Source organism: Saccostrea cucullata, unplaced genomic scaffold (assembly GCF_032062105.1).
Source record: "Saccostrea cucullata isolate Sc308-1 unplaced genomic scaffold, CSIRO_AGI_Scuc_v1 ctg13841, whole genome shotgun sequence".
Lineage (NCBI taxonomy): Eukaryota > Metazoa > Mollusca > Bivalvia > Ostreida > Ostreidae > Saccostrea > Saccostrea cuccullata.
Genome location: NW_026931412.1, coordinates 10,196 through 35,667, shown reverse-complemented (window position 1 = coordinate 35,667; position 25,472 = coordinate 10,196). Strand labels below are relative to the sequence as shown.

The following is a 25,472-nucleotide window of genomic DNA, read 5'->3' as shown; positions in this document are numbered from 1 at the left end:
ACTAGTGATTAGCATCTCTTTCTCAGCCAAAAATCTTAAAATTAAAATAAAAAATCTTGAAAAAAAAAGCATTTGGTGTATCCTTAAGGAGATCATCTTATTTATTTAAAACAAGAGGTCCAGGGGCCACAGCGCTCACCTGAGCACATCGGTTAGGAAAAAGCACATATCAGAACAGAACTGAAAATTCACCGAAGTTGGGATGGGTGGGGTGGGCTTGAAATTTAACCCCCAGGGGGTCATGACTTGAACAAACTAGAATCTACACTACCTGAAGATGCTTCCAAATAAATATCATTAACCATGACTTTGAAGTACTTGAAAAGTAGATTTTAAAAGTTTCTCATATATATATCCCTATTTAAAACTTTGGTCAGTCATTTTGGGCCCACCCTAGCCCCCGGGGTCATGATTTGAACAAACCTAAATCTACACTACCTGAGTATGATTTCACATGAGTTTCATCTTTCCTGGCTCAGTGGTTCTTGAGAAGAAGATTTTTAAATAAATGTTATTAATTTTTCACTAATTCATAATTATCTCCCCTTGGAAGAGGGCATGGTCTTTCATTTGAACAAACTTTAATCACCTTCACCCAAAAAGTTTGGTTGAAATTGGCCCAGTTGTTCTTGAGAAGAAGATGAAAATTTGAAAAAGTTTACAAGGACTACGATGACAACGACAACGACAGACGCCGGACAAATTTAGATAAAAAAAAGCTCACTCCAGCCTTCGGCTAAAGATTATTGTGTTTATTTTGTTGATTTGTATTATTACTTATTAAACGTAATTGCATGTCCTTGAAAAAAAATAAGCTTCATAATAAATATGTAAATGACTTGAAGTTCATAAAAACATATAAATAGTTTAAATAACAAAAGATCATAATAAAAAACTGTTTCTAATGAACGATGTGCAGTATTTCTATTCTTGATAAATTAATAACCAAATAATAATATTGCAGAAATATTTGTGGGGGGTAAATTTCGTTTATTTCGTTGTTAACAATTATCACCGAAATTAAATTCACACGAAATTTAATATGAGTATATATTGAATAGGGTTACTCTCAAAACAACGAAATTAATTGCTCACGAAACTATTTTTGATAACAAATCAACGAAATTTTATCCCCACGAAAATTTGTGATTCACAGTATACAGTTTATGAATAAAGAGAAAGATTTTTTAAATTTGCTCCGTAAATAAGTTAACTATGTTTATTCTTACTTATCTCTTCCCATTGTTTTTTCATCCATTGATTTACAACCTCAGAAGTATAATCGTTGTCACCAGTTTCTAATACGAAACCCTCTCTTTCCTCTGGATCTTCATTGACGACCGTTTCTCTCACCTCTATAATTCCTGAAATTAAATATTATTTCTATGAGAACTTCATTTTCCAATAACTACAAAAGTGTGAAGTATTATGATGAAATAATGACGAGTATAATATTTCGTATTTTGAAATTCCTAATATTTCGAAAAACCAAAATGATTTTGAACTACAATATATTTATTGGATTCCGAAACTTTAAAAGAATCCTTAAAAAAAGTACAATGCTGGTTCCAGTTAATGTTCAATCAAGTACTTTTCCTTACTCCGCACTAAGATATTAAAAGAAAATGAAGGAGAAACAACTTCAAAAGCACTGTGCAACAATTTTTATAAGAAGTGACGTGAATCAAATCGGGATTCTAAAAAATTCCAAAGAACTTTTGGATAAGTTAAAATCACAAGATTTTACCAAAATCAACAGCTTAAAAACTTAAAAACTTTATAATTTAAAACACAACAATACCCCACGATAAATTAAAGCCCAGGCTTTTTAATATCATTGACAGCTGCTTGTTCAATAAAAATGAAACGCGTAAATTGTCTTAACTGGTCAATGTCAATTCATTTGCAAAATTATTTTCTTAAAACACATTCTGGTTGTAAAGACAAATACTCTGAAGTTGACATAAATGAGCTGCTTGGGTTTCTGATTGACAATATCTCTTATTTTTGGAGACCAAGGTCTTCAAACAATCCATTGGTATCCCCATGGGTACCAACTGCGCTCTGTTATTAGCAGACTTATTTTTGCATTCATATGAAACAGAATTTGTGCAAAATCTAATGCGTAAAAAACACTTGCTGTGGCATTCAACTCGATATATCGACGACCCACTGTCAATTAACAATGGTAATTTGAAATTATATGTCGATACGATATATATCCTGGTGAGCTTGAGATAAAAGATATCACACAGTCTGACACATCTGTCTCGTACTTGGATATTTTAATTAGAAAAGACATTAATGGTATTCTAACAACCACGCTCTATGACAATTAGTTGATTCGATATGCAAGAGCAAGCTCTTGTATAAACAATGTCTGAAACGAAGTAAATTATTCACGAACAAAATGATGAAACAAAAATATAAGCAGTCTCGTTTAAAGTCATCGCTTTGCAAGTTCGATTCTGTGGTCGATACAATGACTTTGTCAGCAAATACAATTTTTTATTGAGTCAAATGTTGCATGGTATTCCGCATGCCATATTTTAGTCCACAAAGTTGACGAAGGACATTTCATTTAGCCCCTGATCATGACAAGGAGCATGTAACCAGTCGGCAGGGGATGCTCTCTTCTCATGGCACCTTATTCCACTTCTGATATTTTGGAAAGCCGTGTTTGCTCTGCTCCTGTTTTGTATTGCTTATAGACTCTGATCTTGACAACTGTTCGAATATCTTTTTATATAAAATTCTTCAGTACTAAGAAGTTCTGATTCTGTAACATTTACAGAAGACAAAAAATTTCACGATTACATCGCTTTTGTTTTGTTTCTTTTTTTATACCTTTGTTTGCAGCCAGCAGAGGGGATTCACAAGTAGTTATATCATAATGACGATTTTCATCTATAAGCGAAATTGCCGTAGATCGTCCTTCATAAACAGCTCCTATAACGACGAGGGAATAAATGTTTTAATTACATGATGCCATGTTAATCAACATTGTATGGATGATTTGTTAAGTCAACACATAAAACATATATGCATCATTTTACTTTGAAGTACCTCGGAGGTGTCCGTTATTCATAAAAATCATTACATAACAAAACTTCCCCTTTCTTGGTTTCAAACATTTAATCTAAGAATTTCTTGCATATTGATCTCTTAACTGCAAATTAGTATGCTTTCATTTTTGTCATTGTTCATTTTTGTAATCAGAGTAATGTGACCTTATATTTAAGATTAGGAGACTTAATATCTAAAGTTCCTATTAATTGTAAAGCTATTCAATCTTTCTGAACACTTTAATTGGCCATGGAAAATTATTTGAATACTATTCATGCATGTGTTTCCCTCAAATACGTAAATTGACAACATTGATTTTTGTTCAGCTACACTTTATTTTCTAATGTTATAAAAGATGAGTTTAATATGTCCACCTCTCTTCAATACAAATGTCAAAAAATAATTTTGCTTCGATATATATATATATATATAGGCTCTGTAAATCTTCAAACAGCAAAGCCTTAATTCTTAACCGCATGTTGCATGATATGATAGAAGCTTTTGGTCTCTTGTAAAAAAAAAAATTAATTGTTTTATATGTTTTGTTATATACGGAATATTATTAAACATGTTAAATCTGACCAATATCTTTGGAATGGGTTGTATACTTTTAAATCATTTTTTCTATAATATTTATGAATTCTTTAAAACGTCTTCCTTTGTCGAAAGTTACAAACTAATGGCAAGTTTTGAATCTAAAGCACATATACGAGTAGTGTTATAAATGTTCGCGGACACATTGAATTGCAGAAAATCTATCGTGTACTGTGAAGTATGACCTATGTCTGAATGAATTCCTACATTTTGTTTATTAGTATGTAAAAAATCAGGTCCATATAATAAAATCTTAAAATTTTACAAATATTTTTACTATGGGGTTATGGGATTCACGGAACAAGCACTTGAAGTAAAGGGATGAAGGACCTTTAGCTGATAAAATATCTGTCATTTAATTTTTTTCATATTTTGTATATACCTTATTTAGTATGTCCTGCATACTATAAAGCAGATATATCAATACGTTTCTAGACTTATTTCTGAGATATTGAGTGACAAATACCATACCCCACAGTGTCTGAGCAGATGTTTTATTCTCCGTGTTTCTGGGTCCATTACTTGGTCGATAATTGAAATTTTTCACCATAGATAAAAAATATACCAGCGGAAATGTGTCTTTTAAAATATTTTAGAGTATGAATAGGGTTAAAAATTCGATAAAAGCAAGATTCTTTTGTAACACCACATCTGGAAACGGAAATTTACGAGTTTTTTTTAGGACAACTTAAACCATAAAAAAATTAATTTGCAAAAAATCCTATCATTCAATATTTGAAAATTTACGTCGAAGTTCAAGGTCGTCATTGTATTGATTAACTGTAAAAATATCGATTGGTGAAGCTGAGCTCAATATTGCACGGGACAAAATTAAACGAGTCATGATCATGAGAAAAATCTGGCATGTTTACATTTCTTGAGTCGGGAAAACTCAACTATGACGTCACACATTCCTTAAATAAACGAAATAAGACAAACCCACAGAACTTTTCCGTCAACAACCATGTAAAAATATTATTTGCGTTCTGAAATTTACAAAATACCCTACTAAGTACATATTATGGACCGTTTTTATGATTTTATACTACCCGTTTTTATCGTGTAAGATCTCACTGAACTAAGAGATCCACTATGACGTCAGAGACGCACCGGACGCACAAAGTAGGGAAACGGCAGGGTGGATTAATCTATTCCGTAATTTGATACTGCGTAATATTTGCAAGAAATTTTGAATGTTTTCTGATATTTTTATACTTGATGGTGAACGCAAACAAACAGTCAAAAAATTATATAAGTGCTGTGGTTTCAATCTCATTTTGTACATATTTTATCAGAGATTATGACGTAAATCAACTGAGTCACGTGACCATACATCCTTCATCCCCTTAACGACGTGACAACCAGAATTCAACCCTTTAAGCTTTGTTGCAGTTCAATAAATCTTTCATTTCTTAAGATTTTTCTTATCTTTTTTCTACTTTAAAACTTAATATCTATATCAAGACATATTACTTTTTTACTACAATTTTCTACTAAATTTTTTTTAAAAGTCTATGCAGTCGTTCAATCAGGTTTGGAAAATATGCAAAACCATATAGGCGCAATGCAACGTCTATGCAATAGAGGGGTATTGAAGTATATTGATAGAGTGAATCATTCAAAATATTACTCTTTCTATTCTTATGCAGATACAACCATTTGAAAACCTGTTCTTTGTATGTTTAGTATATTCCCAGTAGCATCTTGAACATTTTAATCTATTTTTAGATATTTTCCTGTCTGCATGCATAATTCTTATGTAGTGCAGTGTTCCATGACGCTCAATGACGTTCCGATTTTTGGCTGCGAAGTGTGTTTTGATAGCAATTATAGTCTGATTTTTTGGTTTAAATTTACCTTTGAATACAGGATGTACCTGATTTAGCTTAATGTATACTTAAGAGGTTTTATACAAATTTTTTTTATTTACGGGAAAATATTTGATCCTATTGAATAAAATTTAAATATTTAATATTATTTATAAATTAAGGAAAAAATTTCTTTAAAAAAGAATATTTTTCCATCTTGATAAAATTCTAAATGAATTAAAGGTATAACAAATAATAAAGGAAATAGAGAAAAAATATTAATGTGAAAATATTGCCCAAGCCAAGACACAATAACTTTGTATTTATTCTCTTATTTTTTCACTATAAGTTCACCTTTCACATACTTATTAAGTATAGTAAAGACTATAGCAATTTAGTAATTATCTCACCTGGTCAAATTCCCGTTTTTCACACATTTTTAATTACCTGTAATTCAAATGTGTGCAAAACGGGAACAAACCGTTTTTACGCGTTGATCATTTATAAACGGATATAGGACAGTCATAAACTCTCCAATTTATTTCAAAATTTCTCCTAGTAACGTTTTCTGCATATTTTAGCGACAGGTAAAATGATATCATAAATCTCTTGGCATCACAATTGGGCAATTTTAAATTTTAATAAAGAGTCTTTGTGATGTAAACGTGCCAAAATATAGCATGCTCCGTGAAGCAAAATTTATCAAAATTAAAATGCCGTATATTTTTCAATTAATACCGGAGAGGACCAAATTCTTGTATATTTATTGGAAAAAAAGATTATATCTGTTAAGTTTAACCGGTTTTGTGGAAATAGAACGCTCACAATAGAACCTGTCCGCGAACTTTTCTAACATCCTTCGTATAAAGCTGAAAACTTTGAAAAGAAAATATATATACTTAAAAATCTATTTCTCATCCACAGGATAACTGTTATCAACACGAGAAGAATAAAGAGAAGAGCAGCAAGGCTTCCTACGATCGTCCCAATAGGTGTTGTACCATCCCCAGATAACTCCGGCAATTGGATATCCATTAATGTTGTTCTACATGTAAAAGGGAAAAAATGTATTTTTATCCCAATCAGTAATATTTTCTTATATTTTTATGTAAGATATAGAATCCCTTATCAGAAAGCTTATATGTATTTCACTAAAGGTACAAAAATAGATTGATCTTCAAACCTCACAAAGGTGAAACTTCTCAGCAAAGATAGAAATACTTTATAATCTTTTAAAAATGGATTAGAAAATAATACCTTTAAAACATGTGTGCAAGACAGAATATGAGAGACCATGACCAACATAGGAGTTCCTTTAGGAGACTTTTATTTACACATTTCAACACAACCATGGTCATATGCATGTACATCGTATTTGAGAAACGGTCAAGCTTCTGAAGACCAACCCCAGCAGGCATTTCAACGTTGATTCAACGTTGAATCAACGTAGCACTTCAACGTTGAATCAACGTTGAATTTTGGTTGCATATGAAAGTTGAGTCAACGTTGAGATATAACGTTGTTTCAACGTCAATTTTCAACGTTGAATCAACGTTGAAAATGGGTTGAATTTTTGGTTGATTTATGGTTGATTTTTGGTTGCAAATGAAAGTTGAGGCAACGTTGAAGCTTCAACGTTGTTTCAACGTTAAATATCAACATTGAACAAAAGTGAACATTGGTTGAAATTAGGTTGAGATTTGGTTGAAATTTTTCGGTTGAACAAATGTTGATATTTGGTTGAAATCACGTTGAATTCATATTACATTTTGCTTTAAAAACAAATACATTTCAAATACTAATAAATTTTTTTATTCAAGTTGCGTAATATTTAGATAAGTTGTAATCCTGTATTATGATTGTGGTAGAATTTATTTTACATGTATTTTTAATACAAGCACAAATTCGGATTCATGCAATCACTGAATCTCAAAAATCACTGCTTGACGAAATTTATATTCCTAGTGAAAAGTGGGTTACAGTAATCACATCCAGGTCCTTCAAAGTACGCCTCTGCCTTACACTACTAAGTTCCACAAAGTGGCGGATCCATTGATTTTAATCACGCATATAGTTAAGTCCCACGAATGAAAGAAATGAACAGGAGAATCCACCCTCTAAAGCAAAAGCCTATTGATAAAAGAAATAAAGATGTTAAAGCCATTTGTTCGATAAAATGTACGTAACACGTTATTTCAAACGATAAAAATAAATATACATGGATGATTTAGAAAATAAGACAAAGGAATATATTCCGGTACTTGGATTTAATTAATATGATTAAAAGAATTATAGTTGACTTCATGTTAAATTTGTATGAGTATGCTTATAAATAATTATTACTAAAGAAAAATGTTATAGACATACATATACATAGTGTACTTACAAAATGTTGCATTCCTTTGTATAATTTTCACGGGCGAAGAATCTGATGCAATCAAGGCTGGCTTTACAATCAATTCCCTGCACCACTGGTTGATTTAACCTTACGACGAACTACAATTAGTTAAATTGTATAATATATTAGTATACTAGCTTATATTTCATAACCAAATGAATATCAACAAAACACATAATACAAGAACCAAGGTTGTGCATTTCACGCAGATTTCAAATATACATGTACTTATAAAACAAGAATTAAATGATGAACAGATACTAAAAAAAACTTAATTTCTTAAATTCATGAAAAGGAAATAATACTTACTGATCAGAAGTTGATATTCCAGCCTTAATCCTTGTGTATAATAGCTTGAAAACACATTCAATATGAACAGCAAGGAGACGCGCACATTTTGTCCATCAGTTGAATTCAAATTTTGACCTAGATAAGCTGCAAACAGCTATACTCTGCCCAGCAAGAAAATTGCATAACAAGGTTATCCTGACACTGAAACTGACCAACTAAGCGAGAGGCTCTCCTTATCTGATATCTCGAAGGTTTTGGGGGAGTGGATCTTAAGTAATGCAACTTTACCGGGTTAATTGTCAGTGTGAAAAATCTTAATGTTTATTTGATTTTTTTAATATTTTGTGAAAATTAAGATTATAGAATTAATACACACAACAAAAGCACAATCTAATAAAATAAGACTACTTAGATTTGCTCTATATACGTATAATCTGCGCAAGAGTATACGGCACGGATCCATATGAGTCTAATTTTAAGAACATTAATTCGGAATAATTATTTATTAATTCTATATTAACATGGAATTACAGTGAGATGTTGAATAAAGATATTATTTATAAAAAGTTTATATTTAACATATTCTATAAATATGTCAAAAAAAAATAGCACTCACAATTTTTTTTTAAAAAATAATCTTTTTTGAAACATAATTATAATAAAGTGTTAAATGCAGATGCCATGCTTCATATAAACTAATATTTAAAATTTTATAATGGTACTAGCTATTGGCACAACTCTTTTGAGTGAATCAATTTATAATGTATGCGTTTCATTTATTAAGTATTATTATTATATATATAATATTTTCTAACAAAGCAAACAGCTGTGTGTATATTGCGAAAAATCGCATGGATTAGAAGTTAAAGACACCTTTATATTTTGAACTTAAAAACTAAAGTGCTCAATACTTGTTACCCGTTGTTTCAACGTTAATAATTCCTAACTTTCCTAAAGTTGAAAATATGTTGCATCTTCCACATTGTTTCAACGTTGAAATCAAGAGACAGTCAACTTTGCATTTTTAAACCTTGTTTAAACTCTACATAATCAGAAAATACTCAATGTTGAAAACATGTTGAATCTTCAACGTTGTTTCAACGTTGAATATCGACGAGCACATTCAATGTTGAAACTATGTTGCAGCTTCAACGTTGTTTCTACGTTAAAATATTAACGAACATCAAACGTTGAGAATATGTTGCAGCTTCAACGTTGTTTCAACGTTGAAATATCGACGAACATTCAACGTTGAAAATATGTTGCAGCCTCAACGTTGTTTCAACGTTGATATATCGACGAACATTCAACGTTGAAAATATGTTGTACCTTCAACGTTGTTTCAACGTTGAAAAAAGGTTGAGGATTCAACGTTGAAACCTCAACGTTGAAACAACGTTGAAATATAGTTGATCAACGTTGCAACCTATATTCCACCTCCTTTCAACGTTGAAACAACGTTGCGTGCCTGCTGGGACGTAAAGCTATATTTTTAGGGTTTTTTTGGCTAAAGAGAATGATGCGAGAATTTTACACAGCTTTCAACCAAAACAAAAAAAATGTTCCCATTAATTTTCTGTATGCAAAATTTAAAGTAGTGATTGTTTTTCAACTTAACATAATGGCCCCCCTTTTATAACTGCCATTAACATGATCTCCCGATCTCCGTCTCCTTACGTGATATTAGGACATGCAGGATCCGCAAAAAAGCATTGCACTTGAAGATTGACTCGGTGACAAGCCGGGACTGTAGCAAAAGGAAGAAGTACTAGTATTCTTAGTCTAGATTCTACCAGATATACAGAAACACATAATATAGCATATACAATCGCAATTACTAAATATTCATGTTAAATTATTGACAACTCTACATTGCAGCACAGACACGAATATTGGTTTTATTGTTTGAATTCGCAAAGTCATTTTACAAATATTAAAACTGTAAAAAAAAAATCATTTAAAGCGACAATATCCCTCCCTTTCAATTTATTCTACTGTTCTCTTATATATTTTAAAGGATATTATTGTCTGTATTTCACAGAAACTGCCTTCTTATTGTAGTTTTCGATGTTCACTTGATTTATATTGATCATGATTAGGTTCAAACTCACATTTGTACAGGTCAGAGGGAAAGAAATGGTTCTCAGGACATCCATCTGTGAAATGAAGACAGCTGGTTTGATCCAAATTTCCACTTTCGTAAACCTCTATACAATTACCTGCATGCAGAAAAATCACAATGACTGAAGTACATGTTAGAGTTATTCATGATGTAATACGCAAGATTAATACGTACCTCTTTCAAACAGTCCAGTTGTTGACTTATACACAATTCCACCAGACTTGACCTCTGGTGATTGGGAACACAGACGTATTGACTCCGCCCATACACATCCACACCACACCCCAGTCTGGTAGCCGAGTCTGTGAACTCTGTCTTGTTACCGGGACAGGAATCCACAATGTTACCAAAGTCTGAGAAATTCTTCTTGGTCATTTTTCTGAAATTAAACGATACAACACAATCAAATTAGGCATTCGAATGATCCAAAGTGTTTTGAATTAGCACATGCAATCAAGAAAAGGGTTTTTTGTATTTTTTTTTTTACTAAATTTGCTTGGATCCCATTTCTTCAAACTGTTTGTTTAGTTTAAATTTTATGTAGAAAAAATTCTCTTTGAAAAATCGTCACTGAAAAAAATTCACGATTTTTCTTTCAAAATATGAAATACTTCTTTTAAATGGCCATGACTTCTAAAATTTTTAACGCTATAAATAAGTGTGCAGTAAATTTTAACGATGGAAAAGAATTTTTTTCTTTACTGAAGTGTGTTTGTATCATGGCCTCTTTATCTGTTCTCTCACAACCACATTCCAAGTACATAATTGTCAACTTGCCAGTGGCAACGAATAATGTCCTTGCTAGCATAGGTCTAGTTAATTTTATAAATCACATTTATTTGATATATTTAGAAACTTTAGTCATTAATTAAGCTTACATTTGAAAGTTTCTTCAAGTCTTTGATTGTATAAAATTATAACTGAGAGGCCGAAAAGACTAGATATTTTCATTCGCCACAATTCCGCCAAAAATATAGTCCCTGCTAGTTTTCAAACGCGGATTACCATTTTTATTTAATTGTACAATTGTGATGAGGAAAGAAAAATATGATTTTTTTTAAATATCTTACATCTTAATACATAAGACACATAAGCAAATATACTTGGAATAATTCATCTAGTCCGAAATCATAGAAGAATCCTACCTTAAATTTAATGACCTATGATATTAAAAAAGATAAGTTTTGAGGCAAAATATTTCAAAGGGAGGTCAATGTTTTTTTTATGAAAAATAAATAGTTTTTATTCAAATTTTCTAATTAAAAATTATGTTCTTGTTGATTCCGGAGATCCCGATAGGTATTGCAAACAGGGCTTTTCCTTTATTAAATTGATAATCTTGTTAATAGCTTACTGCGTAAACGTCGATGGCAAGTTAAAATCTAAATAAGATATCAAGAGGAAGAAAAAAGGCATATTTTTACAGACTTAATTAACAAGCAATAGTAATTTAAGGGGATTTAACATTGTGTATTACGTTTAATTTAAAGTATTCTATTTACAGATACTGCAGTGATACATGTATATGACGACGTACGTTAGTAATAAATAAGACAAAGAATGGTCTGTGTGTTTCAATCCATTGGCATCAACAGCTCAATATTTGTTCAAAACGAAAGTAGATTATAATCTCGACATTTGGCAGAGTTCCTTTACTTACATTATTTTCCAGTTATTCTACATTTTGACAACCAACGTACTTTTTTTGCCTGCCATTCTAATCCTCTGAATTTTTTCAGATTATCTCAATGCAAGAGCGAGATAAAGAAGCATTGATTACCTGAAATGACCTACATCTATATTTCTATGACAGCGCATGAGTGCCAAAATTCTTTTTTCACAGTTGATAAACTCGTTTGTAGGATTTTGTTTTCCAATTACTTTGTAATGTTTTGAAAATTATATGTACAATTTAGAAAATATTTGTACAGCTTAGAAATTCGTTTATATAATATTTACATGGTTTCTACCATAATGATTTATAAATTCGTTCACACACACACACACACACACACACACACAAAATATACATGTACTATGGAACGCCGCCACAGCCTTATAGCAGAACACAACAATTGCACTGCGTCAATCTTCCATTACATTATGTCAACTTTTTATGACATTTCCTCTCGCTACTATTGCATTTTGTGAACTTTCTTTTTTACATAATGTCAACTCCATAAGACAGTTACTCACACTACTATAACATTATGTCAACTTTCGGTTCCATTATGTCAACACTTTATGACATTTACTTCTGCTATTATTTTATTGTGCCAACCTTCCATTACATTATGTCAACTCTTTATGACATTTACTCACACTACTATTGCGTTGTGTCAACCTTCCATTATATTATGTCAACTCTTTATGACATTAACCCACACTACTACTACATTGTGTCAACCTTCTATTACATTATATCAACTCTTTATGACATTTACTCACACTACTATTGCATTGTGTGAACTTTCCTAAATACATAAATTCAACTCTATATGACATTTACTCACACTACTTTTACACTGTGTCAACCTTCGGTCCCATTATGTCAACTTTTTACAACATTGCTCACACTATTATTCCATTGTGTCAACTTTCCATTATATTATGTCAACTCTTTATGACATTAACCCACACTACTACTGCATTGTGTCAACCTTCCATTACATTGCGTCAATTCTTTATGATATTATCCCACACTACTATTGCATCGTGTAAACCTTCCTTTACATTATGTCAACACTTTATAACATTTACACATTCTTGCATTTCGTTATGTTTACTGTTCATGACATTTTATTAAACAACAATAACATTGTGTTAACCAATCATTACATTATGTCAATTCTTTATGATATTAACTTACACTACTACATTATGTCGATTCACTATTACGTTATGCGAACACGGGTATCCTCGGCTTTTATATGAGCATAACGTATTTTCCGCGTTCCGCAAGCACTAAATTGGCGGGAGAGAAAATTGTTGTAGAAGAAATCTCAGCAATTTGGGAATGGCATCTTTAAATAAAAATTTTAAGCGACAAAGGATTGACAATCTGAAACGCGCAAAGCCTTAACACTGCGACTGTGAATTAAAGTCACGTCGAAATTCAATGGCGTTTACTTAAATCTGAGAATTTGATAAATCAAAAAATATTATGAGTCGTGCAGCAGTGTTTTTCTTTTTACTCGTATTTTGAATTGTTTGTTTGTTTTGTTTGTTTTTTGGATAAAGGTCTTAAACTAGCTTTTGATCTTTCTTAGAACATTGTCATACGTTTTTTTTATTAGTCTTGAACTTTCTTTTTTTTTTAAGTGTAAACACATCGTTATAACACACGTGCACTCGTGCGTTGGGGGAGGGGGAAATCCCGCCCTACCATCTCTACATATACATAAAATTAATAAATTTATTGTTTTTACTTTGTAGGACATTACATTAGTTTCACATTGAGTTTAGCTGAATTTAGTAGAAAACTATTTTATAAAACTTTAAAGCCTGAGAGCTTCTCCGCTTTCCCCCTTGGTCTCCAACCATAAACCGTCCCCCTTCAGGCTTGGGCAATTTTTTGGGTTCAAGATTCTCAAATCCGCTACTGATATGTGCCCATGCATGCTTATTAAGACATATTCAATTGATTTAGATGAGTGATTTAATGATTATTATAATAGAATTCTGGCCCTGGATTGGTTGAAAAAATTACTAATCCAGTGACGTATCATCTTTTTTCGAAAGAGGGGGGGGGGGGGTCAGCCAGAAAAAAATATTCGCCCGAAAAAAAAAACTTGAGAAGCCAAAAAAAATTAATTCTTCACTCCAAGCCTGAAAATCCTATTTCGGGGAGGGGAAGGGGGGGGGTCCAACTTCGATCAGTCCTAATTTTTTTAGTGGACTATAATTCAACAAAAAGTGGGGGTGGGGGCTGTACTTTCAATGAACATTAGATTTTCAATTGTAAAGTTATGTCTGGGAAAAGAGGGGGAGGGGTGATATTTTGTGTCTGTAATTCTTCCTACTCAATCAGGACCCCCCCCCTAATACCAGTCATAAAAACAAGGTCGTCAACATTCATTTTATACCAGATATACAGCTTTGAGATAATGTAAATGTATTGTTACATCAGGTAGTGCACTTTTGGAATCAACATGATAAAGAGTTAACACAATATAAAGATATTTAAGATCACAAAAGAAAGAGTTGACATTAAGTAATTATTTATCCACATCACGGAATTGAGTTTTGACATAATGTGATAAAGTGTTGATATAATATAAAGATATGTTCACATAATGTCATGCACTTTTTACACCACGTAATAAAGCACTGACATAAAGGTAAGATGTGTTCACCTCACATAATGATGCTCTCGCCGTAAAATAAAGAAAAACCCATATCATATAATAATGCTTTGATATAATAGAAATATACACTCTCAAAAAGGAATTGATTAAGAACTCATGTAATGATAAGTTTAATTATAAAACACAATTCACTTGACGTAATGCAATTTTGACATCGCATATTAAAGAAATGAAATGATATAAAGAAACATTCATTTCACGTAATAAAGTTTTAACACAATGTAAACATATTATCACTTCACATAATGAATTTTCGACTTCAAGTTATGAAGTGCTGACATAATGAAACGATGTATTTACTTCATGTAATGCAGCATTGACATGATGGAAAGATATTTTTACAAAATCTCATAAAAAATTGACATAACGTAAAGATATGTTCACATCACTTAATGATAAATTGACATAATAAATGCATAGTTGTATGCTATAAGGCAGTGTTGGCGTCCCATATGTACTGTATAAATAATCGTTTGCGCAGTTTCAATTTAAATTATCATTCACTTTGTTGGTTGGAAAATTTATGCCTTGTTCACACGGAGAGTGTAATTTGAATTAGTCGTTAAATTAATGCTAATTAGCTTCGCTTAGCGTTCACACGGTGACTTTAATGCTAATTAGTTTAACTGAAAAAATGTTCTGTGCATAAATTTCTTCGCATTAGCTCAGTGTAAACGCTAACTGAAGCTAATTCAAATTAAATTTTGACGCATTCGTAAGGCCAGAATTATGTCGCAGGACACATGTTGGTGGTTAGATATACAGTACCGCAATTGATATTCCTTACAATTTTAACATGACCGCCGTAAGTGGCGTTGGTTTGTTGAACAGCCTCATGTGTCCTCCGGGGCACTGAGAGGTAGGTTGGTAACCATAGATTTTATCGTGTGTGTATCCTATCGTATCGTGTTTTGCTTTTTCTAACGTGTTTTCCGTTTATCGTGTTTTGCGTTTTTATCATGTAGATCATTTGTCAAGTTCTATCGTGTTTTGCGGTGTATATTTGAAAACCCATCCTTTTTTAGACGGTGGCTATATATAGCCACAGGCTATTGCTGCTTGTCTGTGTAAACACACAAGTATAGCGGAGATTTTTGCAGAGTGAAAATAATGAAAGTAGACTTATTCCGATGTTTGAAAATAAAATTTACATCGGTTTAACAAATAACTATATTAGTAAAACGAATATATGTATTTAGGAAAAAAGAAAAACAAAAGATCACTACATCTTAATCAGTTAATAAAACAGGTTGTTGGAATGCCATAAAATTTGCTAAGTTTATTTATCCATTTTAGTTTTAAAAATAAGACTTTGTCTGATTATCCCGGACACAAAAACGACTCAACGGATGAAAAATTATAGAAGACTATAATTACGAAGACTATGGGACAGTATTCCATCTATTTCATTCCTATTTAGAAACCCTACCGAGCTTCTAATAAATATACCCTTTAAAGGGTGTACGAAAAAGTACACTCTAAAATCATGTAGTGTTTTGCATAAAATTAAACTAGTATTAGGATTTTAATGCGATTTTAGTGGGCTGAATTTAGGTCAGTCTTCTGGTGTTTCACAAAGCAGTAAATATGTATTGCGCAGTGATTCACAGGGTTATTGCATAATAAAGGTCTTCCGTCTTCAGCGGAAGACCTTACTGTTATTCTTAGGTTTCTTTTCCACTATTTTTAAGGTCTTCCGTCTTCAGCGGAAGACCTTACTGTTATTAAGGTCTTCCGTCTTCAGCGGAAGACCTTCTTGTTATTCTTAGGTTTCTTTTCCACTATTTTTATTATTGGCTTCCGTCTCAGCGGAAGACCTTCTTGTTATTCTTAGGTTTCTTTTCCACTATTTTTATTATTATTGTTTTTTTTTCTTACCGATTTTGTGCACGCGATTTCTCGGAAACGGCTCGATCGATTCTCATGAAACTTTCAGGACTGATGGAACATCAATCAAACCTGATATATAATTTTTTATTTTTATGACGTCACTTCCGGTTTCGAGATTTCCGCGATTTAGTGATTTTCAGAGGGTTACTTTGTCCAGCAGTTTTCTCAAAATTGCTTTTAGATAGAAACGTAAGATTTTAAGCGATGATAGAGCAAGATGTGCTGATGTGACACACACCTTTCTTATTCTCCGGAAGTGCAGCACGTTGGCGCTCGCTATGGCTCGAAAAAAGACCTATCGAGATTTTAGAAATTTTTCACACATTTTTGGCAATATCTTTTCACATGTTATTATTCTGTAAAGACATATAGAACAAAAGTTGTGAAGAATGTCACGTTCTTTTGAAAAATATCAACGATAAGGGACTGGCCCCTATAATAAAGGGCCAAAAGGGGCCGAAAGTTTTTCCTTTATATCTCAAAAAGTATTGAGAATTTTTAATACGTCAAAGAAGCAAAGTTGTTCAAAATATCAAGCTTTATCTAATGGCGTCGTCAAAATACGTCCGGCGACGTCACTTCCGGTCAAACCGGAAGTAGTCAAAAATTGCATATTTTTGCTTTTCTTGATAGGTTTTTGGATATCATATGTCACTGGAAGCTTAAATCTTAATTTTCCGTCCGTCGTCGTCACTTCCGGTCAAACCGGAAGTTGCCGAAAATGGCTAAATTTTGCAATAATTAACATAGATTTGGAGGATTAAACCATTTTGGGACTTCATTACTCCATATTTTTTTTAAGTAAAAGTTACTTCCGGTCAAACAGGACGGAAGACCTACTCGTTGCTTTGCAACGAGCTCGGCTCTAGTTATTATTATTATTGTTTTTTTTTCTTACCGATTTTGTGTGCACGATTTCTCGGAAACGGCTCGTTCGATTTTCATGAAACTTTCAGGACTGATAGAACATCAAACAAAGCTGATATATAATTTTTTGTTTTGATGACGTCACTACCGGTTTTGAGATTTCCGCGATTTAGTGATTTTCAGGGGGTCTCATTGTCCATCATTTTTCTCGAAAATGCCTTAAGACAGAAACATGAGATTTTCAGCGATGATAGAGCAATGTGTGCTCTTTTGTCACACACCACTCTTTTTCTCCGGAAGTGCTACACGTCGGCGCTCGCTATGGCTCGAAAAAAGACCTATTGGGAATTTAGAATTTTCAAACATATTTTTTGCAATATCTATTTACACGTTAATATTTTGTAAAGACATATAGAACAAAAGTTGTGAAGAATGTCACGATCTTTCGAAAGATACCAACGAAAAGGGGCTGGCCCCTACAATAAAGGGCCAAAAGGGGCCAAAAGTTTTTCCTTTATATCTCAATAAGTATTGAGAATTTGTAATACGTCAAAGAAGCAAAGTTGTTCTAAATATCAAGCTTTATCGAATGGCGTCGTCGAAATACGTCCGTCGACGTCACTTCCGGTCAAACCGAAAGTAGTCCAAAATTGCATATTTTTGCCGTTCTTGACAGGTTTTTGGGTAACATATGTCACTGGAAGCTTAAATCTTAATTTTCCGTCCGTCGACGTCACTTCCGGTCAAACCGGAAGTGGCCAAAACTGGCTTAATATTGCATTAATTCATAAAGATTTGGAAGATTAAACCATTTTTGAACTTCATAACTCTTTTTTTTTTAAATGAAAGTTACAGGTGCACTTCCGGTCAAACAGGACGGAAGACCTACTCGTTGCTTTGCAACGAGCTCGGCTCTAGTTATTATTATTATTATTATTATTCTTTTTTCTTCTTATTTCTTCTCCGGTACTTTTTTGTCCGGAAGTGTTCTCAGAAACTGTTCACCAAACTAAGTTAAAACCTTTTTAGGGTTAGTAGGCATGTTGTGTAGATGTGCCGAACGAAGGTCATTTTGCGCGCATTCGCATGCACGTGCGGGCGCGTGCAATGAGTAAACTGACTGATATATTTAATATGGTTGTAACTTTTATATTTTTTGATGAAATGTTTTGAAACTCATTATATAAAGATATATAAGTTGTGTAGATAAGATGACATGGTCAAATTTGCATGAACTCACGCGCATGCACGTGCGCTTTGCTCTGATTGGCTGAAACAGAAATCTTAATATCTTTTTTGTTTTATGATGAAATGCTTTGAAACTTATATCATAGACATGTATTAAGATGTACTACAATATGATATATAAAATTTTTCATGAAATCACGCGCATGCACGTGCGCTGCAATCTGATTGGCTGAAACTTTAAATGACTATAACTCCCTTGGTTTTCAACCAAACAGCATGGGATTTAGAACATAGATAGACATAACGGACTCCTACAAGATGGTATGGTCACCATTCACATTCATGCACGTGCGCTTTGCTCTGATTGGCTGAAACAAAAATCTCAATATCTTTTCTGTTTTTTTACAAAATTCTTTGAAATTTAAAACATAGGCATATTTTAAGATGTCCTACAATATGATATATAATAATTGTCATGGAAACATGCGCATGCACGTGCGCAGCAATCTGATTGGCTTAAATTTTAAATGGCTATAACTCCCTTGTTTTTCAACCAAACAGGATGGGATTAAGAACATAGACAGACATAATGGATTCCTACAAGAAGGTATGGTCATCATGCACGTGCGTGCACGTGCATATGAGTAAAATAGTGTAGACAAGATGATATCGTCATTACGTTCATGCAATCACATGCGCACGCCTGCATTGCTTAAATTTGAAATACTTGGTATACTTTTGGGAACATGTTGTTGCCGTCTTAAATGCATAGATTTTGCCTTCTTTAATGAAACTTACAGGGAATATGGCACGAGAAGGGAGTTGGGGAGCGTTTGGGGAACATCTGTAACGGTTCCCGTTACAATTAGCACTAGTTATTATGTTCCCCAAACGAAGTTGGGGAACATATTGTTTTTACTCTGTTTCTTATTATTATTAAGGTCTTCCGTTTCAGACGGAAGACCTTATAGTGATTCTACTGTTTCTTTTTCTTTTTATTATTTTTTTTTCCCTTTTTATTTTCGACGATTTCTCAGAGATGACTGGACGGATTCAGATGAAATTTTCAGGGATGATAGAGAGTTAAAATATCTTTCAAATGCAATTTTCAGTTTTTCAAAATTCACTTCCGGTCGTCAGTTATGTCCGATTTCCGCTTTTTTCAAAAAAGTTTTGTCCGAGTCATATCTCAGAAACGGTAAGAGATTAAGACATCAAACTTATATGAGTAATAGATCTTTATAAGTAGGCAAAACCAATTGGGTTAAGATTGTCCGCCGTCACTTCCGGTCGTCACAGGAAGTGATCAAAGAAATCAAAAAATTTCAACTTTTCTTTTTTGAAATTTTTTTTGCATCACATTATAGCATCTTGTTTGTAGTTTTGAAATATATCAATCCAACCGGAAACAAAAACGACAACTTCCGGTTATAAGAGAAAAACTGCATATTTTCAGTATTTTTCTCTCCCATAAATATTTTTTATACGTAATGTACTTGAAATGATTTTTGGATATGTTGTTCAGAATGCAGATGTCTACAGTAATGTCAAATATCTTTGTAAAATTCACTTCTGGTCGCGTGATTTCCGGTCCTCAAAATAAGAAGTTATCATAGCTAGATCACGTAAACGGTAAAAGATTAAGACACCAAACTTATCTAGAGTGATAGATCTTGTTGAGTAGGCAAAATCAGCTGTGATAAGATCATCCACCGTCACTTCCGGTCGTCACAGGAAGTGATCCAAAAAATCAAAATTTTCAACTTTTTTTTTATGAAACTGTTTTAGCATCACATTAAAGCATCTTTTTTGTAGTTTTGAAATATTTCAGTACCACCGGAAACAAAAAAGACAACTTCCGGTTATAAGAGGGAAACTACATAATTTCAGTATTTTTCTTTCCAATAAATATCATTTATTTATAAAGTATTTGTGATGATTTTTGAATATGTTGTTCAGACTGCAACTGTCTACATTAACGTCAAGAATTTTTGCAAAACTCACTTCCGGTCACGTGATTTCCCGTCCTCAAAATGAGAAGTTATCATAGCTAAATCTCGTAAACGGTGAGAGATTAAGACACCAAACTTAATAAAGTGGTTAATCTTGATGAATAGGCATAAACAATTAGGATAAGATTGTCCGCCGTCACTTCCCGTCGTCACAGGAAGTGATCAAAGAAATCATAAATTTCGGCTTTTCGTTTTGGAATACTTCTCGGCATCACATTATTGCATCTTATTGGTTGTTCTGATATATGTCCATCCCACCAGAAACAAAAACGGCAACTTCTGGTTATGAGAGAAAAACTGCATAAATTGAGTTTCATACTTCCCATAAATATCTTTTATAGAAAGAGTATTTGTAATGATTTTAGAACATGTAATTCAGACTGCAAATGTCTAGAGTAACTACAAATATCTGTTAAAAATTGATTTCCGGTCTCATGATTTCCTATCCTCAAACTGAGTAGTTAACATAGCCAGATCTTGGTTATGGTAACACAACAAGACACTTAACTTATATGAATAATAAACCTTGAAGAGTGAACAACAGATATAGGGATAAATGTCTCCGCCGTCTCTTCCGGTCGTCACAGGATGTGATTTGAAAATTCGAAAATTCCAACTTTTTTCTTTTCCCATTTTTTTTTCATTACTTTATTCGACTAATTAGTAGTTTTGAAATATGTCAGCTCCATCAAAAATCAATAAAAAAAATAAAAACAGCGAAAACTTCCAATTATAAGAAATAAAACAACACCAAAGGTCAAAAGGTCAAGGTCATTGGGAAAGTATTTAAATTGCTTATATATGCCACATGACCTTGACCCTTGAGTTTGATGTTTGACCTTGACCTTTGCTTTGACCCTTACCCAAGAGTTATTTTTTAGCTTGATACAGCTTCAAGTGTTAAAGTCGAGTTTAAAAGGTTTTTGAATGACCTTGACCTTTGACCTCGATAAATGACCTTGACCTTTGACCCCATTGACCCAAAGGTCACAATCAAGCTTGAGTCCGTGGGAATGTTTACACCCCTCACTTTAACAAATGCTTATTTTTTTCTTTTTTTTGTAAATCAATAGGAACCTAGAAAAATTTTCTACAGTTCAAACGACGCCACAGATCGACATGAAATTTAAGGAATGCAGTAGAAGACACATCAAAGAAAGTGTCCTGAGTGTTTAACAGTGTGTCTCTGAAGTATATAATGAAATTCTAATGAGTATCAGCAACAACTATTTTTTTCTGTCTGAAATTTAGGTGCTGATGAGCATGAAAATTAATTAAAGCTTGCATTGGGTATTTCTTCACTTTTTGTCAATAACATTCGATTCTCCTGCTCAAATACTAAATTTTAATACCAAGTATTCTTGATCTCCTTTGTATGTAGAGTTTATTTCAATTTTATTTACATTGAATATTAATTGAATGAATCTAGGAAATAGCGATTTTTCCCTACCAAATCAATTTCTACGCAATTTAGATAGCTTAGATAAATTGGAGTTACCTCGCTTTGAACGGCGTGGTGTAGAGAAAATGTCCATGACTCACAACTGCATGAGATATTTTGACCTATGACCTTGAAGAGTAGGTCAAGGTCATTGGGCAAACTAGAGAAATTGTCGATTTAAGCTTAAAATCCAAATGAACTTGACCTTTGACCTTGATATTTGACCTTGACTTTTGACCCCTTACTCAAAAAGTAATAAAGAAATATCCATTACCTTTATCTAGATTCAGCTTCAACTGTTAATCTCAAGTTTATCTCTCTCTCTCTCTCTCTTTTGGATGACCTTGACCTTGATAAATGACCCCCTATTAATCCAAAGGTCACGATCAAGTTTAATGTCGTTGAGGTATTTGCAACTCTTACTCTAACAAATGCTTATACCCCCCCCCCCTCCTTTCTTAAAAAAAAAATCAACGGCAGTATAGAGAAAATGTCTACAAGTCAAACGACACAATATATCGACATAAGATTCGGAGTAAAAGTAAGAAAAGACCTTAAAGAAAGTGTCCTGAGAGTTTTAAGGTGAGTCTCTAAAATATAATGAAATTCTAGGGAAAATCGGCAAAATCTGCATTTGGGATATTATAAAAATCCTAGGATTTTTTAAATTTTCCCTGCAGGATATTTAAAAATTCCTGTGGGACTTAAATTTACCATGGGAGAATTTAATTTCCTAAGGGAATTCATTTTCCTAAAGCAGAAAAATAAATCCTATGGGAGAAAATATATCCTATAGGAAACAAAATTTCTCCTAAGGGAATTTTTTTCCCCCTTTAGGAAAAAAAATCCCCTTAGATTAAAATTCCCATAGGAATTTGAGAGTTATTCCATAGAATTTTTTTTTTGTGCCATCTTCGTCTTAATTTCATAATCTTAGTTGAAAAAAAGTCCCTTAGGAATTTAAAATATTATTCCAATAGGATTTTTTGTATCTACCCATTTTGAGTATGTTGTACTGTTTCCTCTTATTTGTGTGTGGATATCAGCAGGGGTTCAATTTTTTTTTTGAGGGCGCCAACTTAACGAGTAAATTTTAGGAAAGTAAAAAGAAATTTCAGAGTCCATATTTCCCTTTAATAATCATTAAATATATGTTACTTATAATTTATTTTCATTTGTTGCATTGAATGAATAAAGACTATATATATTAATATATGTTTTTTTTTTCCTCCATAAACTGTCATATAGTCATACGTATGGGTATTTCAACACAATACCAGACTGATAGATTATTGGTACATTACAATAACTTTTACAAATGCTCGATCACTACTCAGAATAAACCATCTGTTACAATAAATAGAAATTAAATGTGCTGTAAGTGACAGCTAAAACCGAAATTTTACAAACTCATTGCCGTTTGTCATTTAGGAGGAAACATAAGGAATTGCGCAAAAGCAAGAGTCTAACCCAACGGAAAAAAAAAGACGGATTGTATTTTCGAAACGTTGTAATGTTTTATGGTCATTTTAACGCCCAAAAACCCCACATTTTTACTTATTGCATTTGAGAATTTGCTTTATATTTAGCTTTACGATCATTTTTTTAACTTAAAAAAAAGATAAACAAGAAACATAGCCAAGTCCCAGGACTTTGGCCAATTCTAAATGTCGAATCCGGATCCGGAATTTTTTAGTCCGGGACGTGGGCTTGGGAAATTTTGAACCCCTGTATCAGTGTTTAACAAGAACATTAGCCCTAAGAGCCTTGAATCCCTCTTCTGATAAATTGTAAAATCTATCACAAAGCCTTGAAATTCCAGTAGTAGGTCATCATGACCTACATTTTGGTTAAAACACTCTGAAGACCTATGATGATGATCAACTGACAAAGGATGATGATTCTAAGCCAATAAGTACCGGAGATGTTTAAGGAATCATGTCTAGTTAGTGTTGATGAGGGCATCAACAAGGGGGAAACATGGGAAATTCATAAGGGCTTCGATAATATTTCCATTTCATTGTGAAATATTAAAAATTGTAGATTTAGACTTTAAAAATGTAGACTAATAGTTTTAAAATTTACACAAGGACTCCCATGCCAATTTCAATAGTCCTCGCCCACTGACGTCAAACACAAAGACAGCCGCGCAAGATTCACATGCATATTTGGCCTCCATAGCATCAGACACAAAGACAGATGGGCACGAATTTGCATGCATATTACCTCCTTAGCTCCTGACCAATCATCTGGCTGCCTAATTTACATTCCGGAGAATTATCAGAAAATAAACTCCCCTAATTTCAAAGAGTTATCACAGACAAAAAAATTAGAAAGGGAAAAATTTTTAAAATATGGCCATAAAATTCAAAATGTAAGTCTTTGTGACCTACTTTTTAGTTGACGTTATCTGAAGACCCAGTATTAAAATTAAAATTTTGATTCCCTGCTGTGGCCCTATCCTACCCCTAAGGGTCATGACTGCATTGATTTGAAGAAGAAAAATTCACCTACTCTACATGAGGATGTTTCCATATCAAAAGGATTAAATCATGGTTCTCCTAAAATAAGATTTTAAACTTTTATTTATATATATATTGCTGTGTAAAACTTTGATTCTCTATTGTGACAAACTTAATCTATACTGCATGATGATACTTCCATATCAAAATGACTATAAATCTTTGTTCTTCTTGATAAAATGATTAAATAAAAAATACAGGGTTTTCCTATGAAAATTTTTTATTCCATTGGGGCCACCCTAACCCCCGGAGTCATGATATGAACAAACTTGAATCTACACTATGTAATAAATGTTTCACATAAGTTTAAACTTTTATGGACCAATGAATGGGTTTTGGGGAAGATTTTTGAAAGATGGCTACAAATATACATATTTCTTTATTAAATCCCCTTTAAATATGTGCCATTATCTAACAAATTTATTTAAAATTCTTACTGACAAGATAGCCCTAATTTTTCAATCAAAATGTTATCAGATAGACTGTTATGTGACAGAATGTGGCCTAAGTTACGTGTGCAAGTTGTGTTAATCCGTTTGGGGACAACCCATGCTAACCGTATTTTACCACATTCAAGGCACTTCCGTCTGCTAACTTTTGGTCTTGGTAAAGTTGGTGGTGATGTTAATGGAGTAATTCACACAGTTTAAATCAAGAAACTAAAACAGAATGATTTACACTTGATAATTATCCCTTCAATCTTCTTCAGTTCTTGTTTTGCTTTCGATTTCATGCTCTTTTTAATAAAGCGTTTTACTGACTTGGATCATATCAGGGTGTACACTCAATCGCATCACCCGGGTTTTTCCGTCAGAGGTCGGAAAAAACCTGTTTTTCCGCTAATCGGAAAGGCCCGAGAAGTTGCGATTGGGTGTACCCCTGTAATCGAACTCAAGGGGGGGGGGG

General features: G+C 32.8%; 1 protein-coding gene across 1 annotated transcript; it reads right to left on the bottom strand.

Moving 5' to 3' along the window:
• Positions 1–1,229: 1,229 nt before the first annotated feature.
• Positions 1,230–9,867, bottom strand: LOC134232533 (uncharacterized; the record flags this gene model as incomplete). Its single annotated transcript, XM_062714510.1, has 4 exons — positions 9,835–9,867; positions 6,368–6,513; positions 2,848–2,949; positions 1,230–1,364 (listed from the first exon to the last, which is right to left on the bottom strand). Coding segments are annotated over exons 2-4 (373 nt in total), but the record flags the coding sequence as incomplete, so codon positions are not given.
• Between the last annotated feature and the right edge of the window lie 15,605 nt (positions 9,868–25,472).